Source organism: Dendrobates tinctorius, unplaced genomic scaffold, assembly GCF_039654945.1.
Source record: "Dendrobates tinctorius isolate UK_male_01 unplaced genomic scaffold, ASM3965494v1 ptg000201l, whole genome shotgun sequence".
Classification (NCBI taxonomy): Eukaryota; Metazoa; Chordata; class Amphibia; order Anura; family Dendrobatidae; genus Dendrobates; species Dendrobates tinctorius.
In genome coordinates, this window is record NW_027361868.1 from 2,022,457 (window position 1) to 2,039,390 (window position 16,934).

Genomic DNA, 16,934 nt, shown 5'->3' on the forward strand with positions numbered 1-16,934 from the left:
GACCACCACTGCCGTCTAGCTTGCAAGCGCTGAAGACAGGAGATTAGGAGGCTACGGCGTGCTCCAGCGACCCTGACTAGCTTCAAAACTGATTACCAACTTAGTAGAGGAGAGCTTGTAAGCGCTGCGCATGCACTGTACATGTTTTGCGATCTAGCAGCGGTGGTCGGTCTCTATGACAATGAGTGAACAAGAGAAAAAATGTTAATATCTCAAGAATGGTTGAAGGTTTTAAAAAGTGGAAATTTACCAAGTTGTTTGTATTTACAAGCCCTGTCTGATAATACCCATCTACGAAGATGGGAATAACCCTCTAAGGCTGGTTTCACACTAGCGTTTTATCGCGCAGCGCATCGTGCGCTATCAGGCGCACGCGCAATGTTCCCCTATCTCTAACATGGTGGTCGCAGGGTCTTGCGATTGCACGCGCTCATCAGTGTTTAGTGTGCGCTGCGCATTTTACAGGTGTGCGCCCAGACGCGCCGTACGCTACATGTTGCATTTTTTGTTCCGCCTACATCGTTAAAAAAATCGCGCGCGCACGGTGTGCACCCAAAAATAGCATTACAGTCTATGGGGTCGCTGACGTGCGCTTGGATGCACGCACGTCAGCGCTTTGTGCGCGCACGCAATTTCAGTAAACAATGTCTAGACACTTGTCTAAACCTTCCCCTAAACAAGCAACATTGTTTGAGAGGAGTCTAGATAAAAGAAGGTGTCTTCAGGGCCAGACCAATACTCTACAGACAGCCTTGAAGAGACAAGACAGCCTTCCAACTGTGGATTCAAGCTTCAGAAGCCAAAATGTGAGTATTCTTCAACATAATGTCTGTGTGTCCTGTACAATTTTATAATGTTCTAATGTATTTTTTGTTTAAATTTCAGCATGTCTTCTTCTGGATCGGCCTATTTGCCATGAACTGGCCCAAGCTGATGATGTTGCTGCCTTTGGGTAAGTTTAACTGCCTCTAGAAATGTGTTTTAATTTTTTTTTCTCTTGTACAGACATCAGACAGTGAAGGTGAAGTGCAGGAGCAGCAAGGTTAGTATATAGTCTTTCCTTTTTTTATCTTGCTTATTCTCTGTTTTTCTTTTTCATTCTCCAAACATTCTAATTTTTTTTTTTTTTTTTTTTTTTTTGGTGTTAGGCATCAGATTTATGTCGCTGCACAGCGAGAATCCCAAGCCTTACATCTAGCGGTCTCCCATTCCTCTCCAGCCACAGAGGAGGTTGCTCAGCAAACTCATCGGTCCAGTCGCTCTGCCCAGACCAGTTCCGTGGGTTTGCTTTCTGCTGCTACCTCTGGCGCAGCTATGACAATACATGCTGCTCAGCAGCGAGATTCTCCAGGGACTAAGTCCCCATGTCGGGCCACTGAGCATGCCCGAGGAGTGATCTCCCATTGGAGATCGAAGGTCACGTGCTCAGGTCCTGCTCCTGTTCGGATTGGCCCATTCGAGAAGCCAGGAAGGTCCCGGACGCTCGCGGCTATAAAAGGTTTGCATGGCCTCTCGGCCATGCGCTAGGATAAGACTGTGTTTACAGACTATGTGGAGTGAGTGATGTATGCACGCATGAATGTCTCTGGTGAATGACTCATTAAGAAACCCTTACCCTGGGTACGCATGTGTTGTGCAGCCTAGCCTGCTAGCGCCCAGGCGTAGGTAGGACAGAGGTGGAGTCAGACATCAGTCCTCACCAGGGACTCGGCACGCCTCAGTGCACGTGCTCCATAGCCAGCGTCTATAGCGGCGTTCACGGCAGTGACGCCGTGCGTTCAGAGGGCCTAGAAGGACTCTAACCCCGTGTCCTTAGGGTAGAGTTCTGTGGCCGTACACTGTGTGCTCTTTTGGCCGGGCTCTGTGAGCTTATCAGGCTCCGGCATCTACGTTCAGCGGTTGTGCGGCTCTGTGCATTAACAGAGTTCGCCCCTGTTCACATTGGGTGACGTAACCCACGTGTGACTGGTTTCACACCGCTTAATTCTTCCGCCATTACTTAGCAGCAGTGTACCACCTCTGCACGGTGGACCCCGGGCTGCGAACGCACCTACTACTATTTTAGAATTTGGTGTGTTCCGCCAACCCTAACACTAGGTTCCACAACAGGATGACGAAGAAGTGTACATCGACAGCGAGCACCTGATCCGCCTTGTTGAGGAACGTATCCCGTTGTGGGACAGCTGTGACCAGCAGAACCAAGATACAGTGGTGACCCTGCAGCTCTGGAATGAGGTGGCCGCAGCGATGATGGATGGCTGGGACAGCGCCTCTGCAGCTTCCAAAAGGGCTCTGTGATACTGCATTGATTTTTGGTCCAGATGGTGCTGGTGTGTTTGTGGCAAAATATATTCTTGCATCAAACACACCAATGCCTTCAGGAAAACAGTGATTGCTTTGTGTATTGAACTGCTGTCTTGAAGCTGCATTGATTTATGGTCCTGATGGTGCTGGTGTGTTTGTGGCAAGATATATTCTTGCATCTCTAGTGCCACCTATTGGAGGTAGCAATCCTAAAAGTCAATGTTGACCCTTTAACGAGCCTAGTTACATGACTTAGGATAAAAGCCAAACCAGAATCTCCATTTGCAGACACTGTGTTTCGGGGTACTGCCCCTCATCAGTGCAAAGTGGGAGATCTGGTTTGGCTGTGAGAGAGGCGTCTGACCGATATCCAAGAAGTATCATTTCTCCTTGCGGAGAATGACATGCTAAGCATGTCGAGGTGAGGAGACTTAAAGCCGCAATGCTCCTCTGGGAAATATGCTAATTATGCAAATTGTCTCTTCAGAGAGGAAGAGGACTAGAACTCTAGTGTAGGCTCGTTAAAGGGTCAACATTGACTTTTAGGATTGCTACCTCCAATAGGTGGCACTAGAGTTCTAGTCCTCTTCCTCTCTGAAGAGACAATTTGCATAATTGGCATATTTCCCAGAGGAGCATTGCGGCTTTAAGTCTCCTCACCTCGACATGCTTAGCATGTCATTCTCCGCAAGGAGAAATGATACTTCTTGGATATTCTTGCATCAAACACACCAATGCCTTCAGGAAAACAGTGATTGCTTTGTGTATTGAACTGCTGTCTTGAAGCTGCATTGATTTTTGGTCCTGATGGTGCTGGTGTGTTTGTGGCAAGATATATTCTTGCATCAAACACACCAATACCTTCTGGAAAACAGTGATTGCTTTGTGTATTGAACTGCTGTCTTTAAGCTGCATTGATTTATGGTCCTGGTGTGTTTGTGGCAAGATATAGTCTTGCATCAAACACACCAATGCCTTCAGGAAAACAGTGATGCTTTGTGTATTGAACTGCTGTCTTGAAGCTGCATTGATTTATGGTCCTGATGGTGCTGGTGTGTTTGTGGCAAGATATATTCTTGCATCAAACACACCAATGCCTTCTGGAAAACAGTGATTGCTTTTTGTATTGAACTGCTGTCTTGATCCTGTTTTTACTCTTGCTCCTGATGATACTGTTTTGGCTGCTACATATATTCTAGCAGGAAACATAACAGTGTCCTCAGGATCAACAGTGACTGCATTGTGTATAGAATTTTTTTGTGCTGCCGCATTGACTGTTTGCAAAGTTCTATCAGGTGTGTGTGCTGATAATTATGTTGCCTTCAGTGCATTGTCTAATGTTTTTTCTTTTTTTCCCAACAGTGAACAAAATCCGCACACGTTGGCGCTCGATGAAGGACCGCTTCAACACTGATGTTCGTACTGAGGGACAGGTTCGCAGTGGTTCAGAGGCAAGGCGCAGAAGAAAGTACCGCTATCATCGCGAGTTGGCTTTCCTGAGACCTGTCCTTGCCAGCAGAGCGTAAGGGTGTGTGCAGACGCTGCGGAATCCGCTGCGGATTAAACCGCACGGATTTTGCAAGAACCGCAGATAAACCGCAGGTCAAAAGACCTGCGGATTATCTGCGGTTTTGACTGCGGTTTGGTCCTGCGGATTAACCATCTCCACAATGGTGGAGATAGGAACCCGCTGCGGATTCCGCAGAAAGAATTGACATGTCACTTCTTTCTGCGGTTTCAAAACCGCAGCAAATCCGCGCTGATTTTTCCGCAACGTCTACACAGCGTTTTTTTTTTCCATTCATTTGAATGGTACTGTACACCGCAGCTAAAACTGCTGCGGGTCCGCAGCGGCCAAAGACGCTGCGGAAACGCAGCGGAATCCGCAGCGTGTGCACATACCCTAAGTATTTTTTTTTTTTATTACTATGTGCTTTTCTATTCCACAGCTGATTCTTCTTGTTAATGCATGATACTAATGTTTTCCCTTTCTTTCCACAGCACTTGGAGCAGCACCCTGCAACCTGTCCCGGGAGCGGTTCTTCATCCATTGACCTCGGACCCGTCCCAGCCATCCGACAGCCAGGAAGCATCTTGCAGGTCAGCAACACAGACAGCTGGTGACCAGGAAGCTGGTCCATCGGGTGTTCCCCTGTCCCAGGTCTCTGTCACTGGTTATGCAGCCAGCGGCAGAGGGCCTCGGACAGGCCTGTCATGCCCGAGTTCATGCACTTGAGCGAGGCCTTTCAGTCCAGCCTCAAGGCGCTGTCCGCCAGAATGGAAAGCGGTTTTTCCCTGATAGAACGTGGTTTTAACCACATGGAACACCGCTTCCACTCTGTCGACCAGCGCCTTGACTGTCTGGAGGCCAACCTCAGACCGGCGCACGATTTTTTCAGTAAAATTGAACAGGGCATGGCGGAACACCATAGTCCTGAGAAACAGCTGAGTGTGTTACAGGCCTGCAACACTGCTCACTTGCAGGCTATGCAGCAGAATCGGTATGTGCAGCAGTCAGTGGTGTCATTTCCAACAGTGCCACCATTGACTCGCTACACCTCCCTACCGACTTCTGCTGCATTCCCAGTGAAGCCGGACACCACTACACCACCCCAAGTCTGAGTGCTGCTGGACACTCCTTCGCCACCACCACTATGGCAAGCGCTGCTCCTGTATGGAGCACCACCACCGCCACAGCACCACCTGCTTGGAGCAAAACTACCACAGAACCTGCTTGGGCCACCGACACCACCAGTCAACATCAAAGGAGCTGCACCGCCAGCAGTCAACATCAAAAGAGCTGCACCGCCAGCACTCCTCATCAAAGGAGCTGCACCGCCAGCACTCCTCATCAAAGGAGCTGCACCGCCAGCACTCCTCATCAAAGGAGCTGCACCGCCAGCACTCCTCATCAAAGGAGCTGCACCGCCAGCACTCCTCATCAAAGGAGCTGCACCGCCAGCACTCCTCATCAAAGGAGCTGCACCGCCAGCACTCCTCATCAAAGGAGCTGCACCGCCAGCACTCCTCATCAAAGGAGCTGCACCGCCAGAACTTCTGCTCAGATCACCGACATGACTACATCTCCAAGGATCACTGCCACTTCTTTGAGCACCGACACGATTTCGTCTCCTCGTATGACATCCCCCGCCGCCACTTCTATGAGCACTGACACAACTTTGTCCCCTTATAGGAGCACCGCCACTGCCACTTCTAGGAGCACCACCATCACAGAGTAGCAGAGTGGTGACCCGTATTCGATATTTTACAGGTCAACGCCACGGTCCACCATCTCCAAGCGGTCGAGCAAAGTAAGGCAGTCACACGGTGGAAGTCGGTCCAGGCAGGATACTCCTGCGTCAAAGAAAAGGGAAAAAAAAAATGTGTTCGTCCATCCACCCTCTCCTCCTAATGTGTCTCAACCTGCCTCCATGTCCATTCCAGAGCTCCCTTCCCCCAGTACTTTTGTCGCCCCTTCTCCTAGAACCCCTTCCTCAACCTCCAGCCGTTCCTCGTCTCTCCACACACCCAAAGTATCCCAATCTTTCCCCAAATGTCATTCCTAATAAAATCATTTTTTTTTTTTTTTGTAAAAATATATGTGCAATTCTGCTTTCAAAATATTTGGATTGGTTACTGTGTCAATCGCCGACTACACACACTGCGCCGTACACACACTGCGCCGTACACACACTGCGCCGTACACACACTGCGCCGTACACTTAGCGTTTTTGCCACCAGATATCTCCATTACTGAGACATGTTTCTTGTGTCAGTCTTGGAGATTCTTGTGTCAGTCTTGGAGATTCTTGTGTCAGTCTTGGAGATTCTTGTGTCAGTCTTGGAGATATGTGTTGTCAAAACAACCAATCTATATGACTTTTCTTTTCCACAGCAGTCTCTACATTCTTATAATATTGCACAGACTGGATCCAGCAGGGTTCCCCAACTCCAGTCCTCAAGGGCCACCAACAGATCATGTTGTATGGAATTCCTTTTTTTTGCTCTTGTGAAGCCGTTATCAACGGAGATATGGATTTCCTTACAATATGATCTGTTGGTGGACCTTGAGGACTTTGTTTGGGGAACCCTGCTGGATCCAGTCTGTGCAATACTCCAAGAATGTAGAGACTGCTGTGGAAAAGACAAGTCATGTAGATTGTTTGTTTTTTTTTTATTTTTACAACAATTTAGTTCTAGACTGACACAAGAAACATCAGTAACGGAGATATCTGGTGTATTGCACAGACTGAATTGAGCAGGGTTCCCCAACTCCAGTCTTCAAGGCCCACAAACAAATCATGTTTTAAGTAATTCCATTACTCTGCTGATAACTGCATCACCTGAGGAAAAAAAAAAAATAAATCCTTAAAACATGATCTGTTGGTGGATATTTAGGACTAGATTTTGGAAACCCTGGCATAGAGGATGGTGTTGAGTGCAAGGCATATCTGTTGTTACCTTGCCTATTTTGTACCATCATAATTTAACTATTAGAGATAAGGCAAGGAACTGTAGATATACCTTGTAATTAACCACATACTCTATTACATGTGTGTTGAAGAAACTGATTAATGATGGTGAAAATAAATGTTATATATACTTCACAAATACCCTGACCTTGTATCATCATCACTATCACACCTCTGCAGGTGAATACACAGGAGTTTGGACCTGCAGCGCTGCTTAACTCTCCATATATTTGAAGAACAGTGTAGTGATGCTGCAGTTTAATGTGTATTCTCCTGCCCATGTGTGATACATTTGTAAAGTATTCGTCACTTCAGCATGACACCAGGGCTGGGTATTTTGCCAGTGTGCTTTCAAAATCCAAGCCACAGTGCTGATACTACAATTTGAGCTGGAAATTGTATTTAATGACTTCCCCCAACTGGTGTCCTAGTGGTTGGGACCCGGTCCTTGTCTGCCCTTATTCACACAGATGTCAACTTTGACACATAAGGTTATTAATACTAGACCGTGTGGGACCGCCCCGACCACAGTCACCTTGTCGATGGTGGGACGGCTTTTATGCTATGTTTGATCAAATACAGTATTACTAAGAAGTCTGTATGATTTAAATGCACTTTTGCTTTTTACTTATTTATTTATAGCAGCGTTTTTTTTTCATTTTGTCTTTTGTAGGTTTTTGTATGCAGTTTGGCCATGTTGAACATGCATTTATATGCTGCATGTGAACCAAATCAAACCAAGCTCAATGTTTGTCTTTTTTTCTAAATAATATTTATAGTCACAGGTTTCGGTGGCATAAAAAGTGAAGTATGCCAGTGAATCCAAAAATCACTATTTGTAAAATCGCCCCATGTGACACAAATATTAGTTGTATTATCTCCACAGTCGCTGTTAATTGAACACACACTGTAAAGGTAATACAACTTGTGTGTGTATGTATAGTCACCTACTCAGGAGTATTAGTGAATTCATGAGGCACAAAACACAGCATCATAAATTCACTGATACACCTGGATACTTGCTAATAGTATTGGGAGTGTAAAAACACAGAATGCACTCAGTACTCGTATCAAAAGTGTTTTTTTTTATTAACATACCAACAAGACAATTTTTTTACACCATTTTGCCATTCCACCTGTCCTACATCTGAGTTGAAGTAGGCCACATATTGGTCCCTCATTTGGCCAACTTCAACGGATGACCTGAGAGGGTGCTGAGTAAATTCAGGCAATGGCTTAGGAGCGACATCATCAAGATCTAAGTTCAGGTGCTCTCTGGCTATTACAAAATTATGTAGAACGACACAGGCCTTCACCACCTCATCCACTGTTTCCAGTTTCAGATTAATGGCTGTGCCAAGAATGCGCCATCTAGATACAAGTATACCAAATGCACACTCTACTGTTCTTCTGGCCCTGGTGAGCCTGTAATTAAAAATTCTTTTGTTGTGGTCCAAGTCCCGGCTGGAGTAGGGCTTGAGCAGGTTTTGGCACATCTGGAACGCTTCATCACCAACCATTACAAATGGCTGTGGCGGACCTTCGGTGTTCGGAAGAGGCTGTGGCATGGGGAAATTGAACTGGTTGCCATACAACCTCTTGCCCATGCCCGAGTTCTTAAAAGCCTGGGAGTCATTCCCACGACCAAATGCCCCAATGTCCACTGCAATAAACTTACAGTCTGCATCCGCAATGGCCATCAGTACAGTAGAAAAGTACTTTTTATAGTTGTAGTACTCAGAGCCAGTTCTTTTGGGCTTGATATTCCAGATGTGTTTCCCATCCACCGCTCCCAAACAGTTAGGGAAATTGCAGACAGTCCAGAATCTTTCGGCGATTTCCAACCACTTTTCTGCGGTTGGCATGGGCATGAATTCGGGACAAAGAACGTTCCACAAAGCCCGGCAGGTGTCCGCTACAATTCCAGACAACGTGGAGATTCCAATACGTTACTGGAACTGCAATGAAGAGAGGGTTTCTCCAGTAGCCAGGAATCTGTGACACAAAGAAAAAAAAAAGTTAATATTTGTGTATAGGGATTTTTGTACACACCTAAAATTCAATAAAAAAGAAAAATATATCTGCAGCCTTTTGTTCAATACATGCCATAAAAAAATTACCGCAGCCTTTTGTTAACTAGATGGCAGAACTATAATTCTGGCAGATTTGGAAGAGTACATGTCACACAACAAAGAAAATTAGGTAGGCATTGGTTTTGCAAAACTACCTACCATAATGTGACCAGGAGTCGTTCCTCAGGAGGAATCGCACGCCGGAGCTGCGTGTCCTGTCTCCGGATGACTTCTTGGACCCGACCAAGCAAATAGTTAAAGGTTTCTTGGGACATCCGGGTATAATCCGTAAATTTCTCCGGGTTTGCCTGGAGCTCGCTGTAGAGGGTGTGGTACACTACACGGCTCTCCCGGAGTTCAATAATGGGATGTATCCACAAACGCCGCTGCTGCCGTCTTCGCTGCCTCTCTCTATCTCTCCCTCTGTTCATGGCAAGCAACTGCATAAGCCTGAGCCGTCCTCATGTCCAGATCCAAGCCAAAGTAAAAACTCTTCCAGCGCATATCCATGTTTCACAAGGCAAATGCAAGCAAATGTGAAGAATTCAGCTATAAACAGGGTCTATATAAAGAATTTCCATAAGACACGCCCACTTCTGTCCCATTGGTGGAGAGTGTTGAAAGAATTTTTCAAGGATTTTTCCTCCTGTGAAGTGACACCATTGCGCATAAAAAATGAAAACGCATAAAAACGCTGCGATTTTTTTTGTCGTAATGCGCACAATAATGCTACAAAAAAACGCAGCGTTTACAAGCGTTTGCATGCACTTTTGACATGCGTTTCATGTGCGCTCGATACACTGCGCAAAAAGGCGCAAGTGTGAAACTAGCCTTAGACTGATATACGTAGAGGTGTCTGGACATTAGACTCAATGATGCAGGAAACTCCTAAGCGTCCTCAAGTGGTGGCTGCAGGGGGGAGGAAAGTCACTGTATCAGTGTGAATGCTACAGGTTTGGAGGTCTGGATTAGAAAAAAGAAGCTTGGAAGTGGGACCAAATGTCAACAAATGTAGCGGAGCAGAGAACCGTCGGCTCCATTCTCCAACACTTACTCGGGCCTTACAAGAGGCCAGCACCAGGCAGGGGCCGATAGACATGTGATGATTTACAGGACTTCATGGCACTGCCAACACCGGCTCGCAGTCGGCAGTGGAGGAGCGCGTCACCACTTGGAATGAGTAGGGTGAGATGAATATTAGTTTTTGTTTTTATCCTATGGCAGGCGCAGAGAATGGACAGGGGGAGTGATTTTTAAAAGGAGGTACAATAGGGGGTCATTATTATAATGAGCCACAATGTAGGTGGTCAGCAATAAAGAGAGGCACAATGGGAGGCATTATCATAAGGAGGCATAAAGGGGCAATATTATTACAGGGAGGCACAGAGGGGACATTATACCCATGGGGGGGGCTATAAAACTATAAGGAGGCATAAGGGGCATTATCACTATGCTGAAACGCTGCAGGGGCTTTATTACTATCTACAGCACTGGTTACATCACTATGTGGTTTATGCAGACCCGGAAGAATGTGAAGAGCGGGCTGGAAAAGTAATAAGATGTCTGTGTGTCACATTCATGCAGGGACGACATATGAACGGAAGAAGTAATCATGGCAATCTGGGCCAAATGGAAAACAAAAGGGAAAATGAACAATCACAATCAATGAGAACGTCACCAGTATATGGCAACTGTATGGTGGTAATATCAGTCTTACTATAGTAGTTTTTGCTCATGATCAGTTATGGTGGTGTTATTACTACTGTATTTGCTGATAATATGTGGGTGTGCTCAGGTGGTATTATTAATATTGTAATATTGGTCTTGGCAAATTTTGTGTTCGGTAATAATCAGTACGGCATCACTGGGTAAAAGTGATGGGGTACTATGCGATCATAGCATGGCATTATTATTTAACCCTTTATAGCGGTATTATTGATAGTATTGGTCTTGCACTAACTCTTGATTTCCTCCAACTTTAGTCAGGGTTATATTTATAATAGAGACCCCCATGTGGGGAAGTGGGAATGAGGGGCTGCCTGGGCCTGTGTCTGTGTCCTTTTGGTCACTACAATCAACTCATTGATGGGTTCGCCAAAAGCAATTCAAAATTATAAAAGGGAGTGCTTCATTCAGAAATCTTATAATTTTGCCAGAATGGAGAGCAAGTAGAAAGACAGTCATTTACTCAGGAAGACCGGATCTCATTGATGAGGATTATGTAATGCAAGTATTCCCCTAAGGTGGTAGTGTAGAGAATAGGAGGAACAGTTGTTGCCAGGCAAACCGATAGATTACAGCAGAATGCCTGAGAAGAGGTCTCAGTTGGAAGACAGTACATTCTATGTACAAGACTATAACTGCTATAATACTGCTCCCTATGTACAAGAATATAACTACTATAATACTGCTACTATGTAGAAGAATATAACTACTATAATACTGCTCCTATGTACAAGAATATAACTACTATAATACTGCCCTCTATGTACAAGAATATAACTACTATAATACTGCTCCTATGTACAAGAATATAACTACTATAATACTGCTCCTATGTACAAGAATAACTACTATAATACTGCTCCTATGTACAAGAATATAACTACTATAATACTGCCCCTATGTACAAGAATATAACTACTATAATACTGCTCCTATGTACAAGAATATAACTACTATAATACTGCTCCTATGTACAAGAATATAACTACTATAATACTGTCCCCATGTACAAGAATATAACTACTATAATACTGCTCCTATGTACAAGAATATAACTACTATAATACTGCTCCTATGTACAAGAATATAACTACTATAATACTGCCTCCTATGTCCAAGACTGTATCTACTATAATACTGCCCCTATGTACAAGAATATAACTACTATAATACTGCTCCTATGTACAAGAATAACTACTATAATAATGCTCCTATGTACAAGAATATAACTACTATAATACTGCCTCCTATGTCCAAGACTGTATCTACTATAATACTGCCCCTATGTACAAGAGTATAACTACTATAATACTGCTACTATGTAGAAGAATATAACTACTATAATACTGCTCCTATGTACAAGAATATAACTACTATAATACTGCTCCTATGTGCAAGAACATAACTACTCTAATACTGCCCCTATATACAAGAATATAACTAATATAATACTGCTCCTATGTACAAGAATATAACTACTATAATACTGCTACTATGTAGAAGAATATAACTACTATAATACTGCTCCTATGTACAAGAATATAACTACTATAATACTGCTCCTATGTACAAGAATATTACTACTATAATACTGCCTCCTATGTTCAAGACTGTATCTACTATAATACTGCCCCTATGTACAAGAATATAACTACTATAATACTGCTACTTTTTTTTATTCATTTCATTGTGCATTCAGTGCATATATGGGTGTGACCGCCCTCTTTAGAAGAATATAACTACTATAATACTGCTCCTATGCACAAGAATATAACTACTATAATACTGCTCCTATGTGCAAGAATATAACTACTATAATACTGCTCCTATGTACAAGAATATAACTACTATAATACTGTCCCCATGTACAAGAATATAACTACTATAATACTGCTCCTATGTACAAGAATATAACTACTATAATACTGCTCCTATGTACAAGAATATAACTACTATAATACTGACTCCTATGTCCAAGAATATAACTACTATAATACTGTCCCTATGTACAAGAATATAACTACTATAATACTGCTCCTATGTACAAGAATAACTACTATAATACTGCTCCTATGTACAAGAATATAACTACTATAATACTGCCTCCTATGTTCAAGACTGTATCTACTATAATACTGCCCCTATGTACAAGAATATAACTACTATAATACTGCTACTTTTTTTTATTCATTTCATTGTGCATTCAGTGCATATATGTGTGTGACCGCCCTCTTTCTGAGCTGGGAAAGCCATCCAGTCTGGCCTAAACTGTTAATAGTGGTTCAGCCGCTCGACCCTTGTTCACATTCACGCCACTTGGCAAGTGAAAAGGTTTTAATACTAGAGTAGGGACTGTCCCACAAGGGTTGCCGTGACGTGGCGGGATGGCTTGTACATTATTTTGATCAAAATTATGTTTACTAAATACCCTTATTATTATTACCTTTATGCATTATTTGCAGTATACATTTTTTACTTTTTAGTTCAGGATATTTGTGTTTTTTGCTTTTTGTTTTCTCTGGTTAATGGTCATGTGTTAATATGCACTTACATTGTGCATACACATTAACTTACTTTTCTCAGTTCAGATTTGTTTTTTATTTTTTTTTATGTAGAAGAATATAACTACTATAATACTGCTCCTATGTACAAGAATATAACTACTATAATACTGCTCCTATGTGCAAGAACATAACTACTCTAATACTGCCCCTATATACAAGAATATAACTAATATAATACTGCTCCTATGTACAAGAATATAACTACTATAATACTGCTACTATGTAGAAGAATATAACTACTATAATACTGCTCCTATGTACAAGAATATAACTACTATAATACTGCTCCTATGTGCAAGAATATAACTACTATAATACTGCCCCTATATACAAGAATATAACTAATATAATACTGCTCCTATGTACAAGAATATAACTACTATAATACTGCCTCCTATGTACAAGACTGTAACTACTATAATACCGCCCCTATGTACAAGAATATAACTACTATAATACTGCTCCTATGTAAAAGAATATAACTACTATAATACTGCTGCTATGTAAAAGAATATAATTACTATAATACTGCTCCTATATACAAGACTATAACTACTATAATACTGCTCCTATGTACAAGAATATTACTACTATAATACTGCCCCCTATGTACAAGATTATAACTACTATAATACCTGCTATTATGTACAAGAATATAACTACTATAATACTGCCCCTATGTACAAGAATATAACTACTATAATACTGCTCCTATGTACAAGAATATAACTACTATAATACTGCCCCTATGTACAAGAATATAACTACTATAATACTGCTCCTATGTACAATAATATAACTTCTATAATACTGCTCCTATGTACAATAATATAACTGTTATAATATTGCCCCTATGTACAAGAATATAACTACTATAATACTGCCCCTATGTACAAGAATATAACTACTATAATACTGCTCCTATGTACAAGAATATAACTACTATAATACTGCTCCTATGTACAAGAATCTAACTACTATAATACTGCTCCTATGTACAAGAATCTAACTGCTATAATTCTGCTCCTATGTACAAGAATATAACAACTATAATACTTCCCCTATGTACAAGAATATAACTACTATAATACTGCCCCTATGTACAAGAATATAACTACTATAATACTGCTCCTATGTACAAGAATATAACTACTATAATACTGCTCCTATGTACAAGAATATAAATACTATAATACTGCTCCTATGTACAGGAATATAACTACTATAATACTGCCCCTATGTACAAGAATATAACAACTATAATACTTCCCCTATGTACAAGAATATAACAACTATAAAACTGCCCCTATGTACAAGAATATAACTACTATAATACTTTCCCCTATGTACAAGAATATAACAACTATAATACTGCTCCTATGTACAAGAATATAACTACTATAATACTGCCCCTATGTACAAGAATATAACTACTATAATACTGCTCTCTATGTACAAGAATATAACTACCATAATACTGCTCCTATGTACAAGAATATAACTACTATAATACTGCCCCTATGTACGAGATTATAACTACTATAATACTGCTCCCTATGTGCAAGAATATAACTACTATAATACTGCCCCTATGTACGAGATTATAACTACTATAATACTGCTCCCTATGTGCAAGAATATAATTACTATAATATTGTATTTTACAGACAAGAATAATATGATGATTAATAAGTTAGATAATGTCCTCTATTAAAGCATGAAAAGAGAATATTTTGTTTCTAATTTATTTTTACTTTAACTTGCTCAGTTAAAATTACAGTCAGTCAGTGTGTGGCAGTATTTATTACCTTAACTTTGCTCCTGAAATATTTTCTTGCTTGATACCCACGCCACCATTTCTGGATCACTGTCGTCATACTGTTGAGGTATCTAAAAAGACGATATTACGGAGGGACTGATCAGTTTGCATCCAGTCTCACAGTACATTCATGTAGCCCCTACCAAGAGAAGCATGAAATGTTAATATGGTCCCTCATTACAGAGAGCTATTTTTTATTCTGAAACCCTGCAGTGTTTCCTAGAAAATATAGCTTTAAAAACAGGTCGGAATGAGATTAAAAAAAAGAAAAACTAAGAGTCCAGGCAAGGGGAAAGCTTGCTGTCCTGCTTCTCTATGTCCGGCTTACCTAGATTTCTGTTCTCTCCCTATACACAAAGTAAAGGAGACATTTCAGACAGGCAGGGAAGATGCATAGGGAGCGAAGGATACTACTTCTTATGCTTTGGTTTTTCTCCCAGCTGATTTTTCAAAGGTTAAACACCATAGTAAAACAAAGTAGAGGGGACCGTGATGGGATCATTTGCCACCCACCAGTTCAATAATGTGAAGCTGATAACTTGTTTCCTTTACCTCTTTTATGACATGGCGTCCGGGTGCCTTTTTTTCTAACAAATTGTCACTGGGCAAAAGGAAATATGATATTGGAAATAGGGATCTTTTGGCAATAAAGCTGCCTTTCGAGGAATGGGGTCAATTTTTTGGGGGCTGTACATCCAGTCATGGTCATCACAGACCATAAAAATTTACTGTATCTCGAATCTTTTCAACAACTTACTGCTAGACAGGCATTGTGATCTTTGATTTTCACCAGGATTAATTTCTTGGGACTTATTGTCCAGGGGTTAAAAACGTCAAAGCTTGATGCACTGTCCCATTGTTTCCGGGGAAGATAGTAGTGTTTGCATTTTGCAGAGAGGAGTGATCATTTCGGCAATATGCTCGTATCTGTAGAAGTCAAGGGGGGGCACAATTATGTCCCTTCTTGCAATACTTGTGCGCGTTTGAAACCCCCATACTAGTCGGTCTGGGGTTCTGCAACCTTTGTCCATTCCTTGTAGACAATGGACTCACCTGTCAGTGGATTTTACCACTTAACTGCCTGTGTGCGCAGGTAAAACAGTAATATTAGTAGTTGTGGATAGATTTAGCAAAATGGCTCATTTTATTGCATTTCCTGCACTTTTTAATGCTAAAACTTTGGCACAAGTTTTCATTATCGAGATTGTGAAACTTGATGAGATCCCCTCTGATATTGTTTCTGATCTTCTTATCGTGGGACCCAATTTATATGAAAATTTTGGAGGCATTTGTGCTTGATAAAGGATTCATCTCTGATTTTCTTCTGCCTTCCATCCACAATTTAATGGGTAGACAGAACGGATGAATCAGAATCTTGAGACGTACCTAAAATGTTTTGTTTCCGATATTCTGGAGGATTGGGCGTCTTATTTACCTTTAGCAGAGTTCGCAGTGAATAATTGTCATCACAAATCTACAGGCAAGTCTCCGTTCCTCGGGGCATATGGATTTCATCCTTAATTTTTGCATCTTTAATGGAATCATTCTTCAGGAGTTCATGGGGAGGAGCGATTTTCCTCTTTTTTTTTTTTACCTCTATGTGGTTTGGTTTTTAATAATTTGCGGATGGTGGGTTCCAAATATAAGAGTATAGCTTATCGAAAATGCTTGGATGTCGTACTCTTCAGTATTTGGTGCATTGAAAGGGCTAGGGTCTACAGGAGAGAATGTGGGCACCAGCGTCTGATGTTCATGCGACCAAGTTGGTTTGGCCCTTTTATGCCTCACATCTAGCTAAACCTGGTCCTGAGGGTCGCGCATCCCTCTCAGGAGGAGGGGGTACTGTCACGAGGGACAGAGAGTGGTCTCCTTTATTTCAGGGGTCAGAAGATTGCATAGTTTGTCTAAACGCATTAATTAAAGCACTGGTTGGATCTTCTCTTCTTTGCTTTCCAGAGTTAAGAAGTCCTGTTTGTCA

At 42.0% G+C, this 16,934-nt stretch overlaps 1 protein-coding gene across 1 annotated transcript in view; it reads right to left on the reverse strand.

Annotated features, from left to right (window-relative positions):
• The window catches only part of SPATA17 (spermatogenesis associated 17), an 892,647-nt gene that overhangs the window by 292,013 nt on the left and 583,700 nt on the right, over window positions 1–16,934 (reverse strand). The window contains exon 3 of the mRNA XM_073553344.1: window positions 14,946–15,027. Coding sequence (XP_073409445.1) covers window positions 14,946–15,027 — 82 coding nt within the window. The remainder of the gene's footprint in view (window positions 1–14,945; window positions 15,028–16,934) is intronic.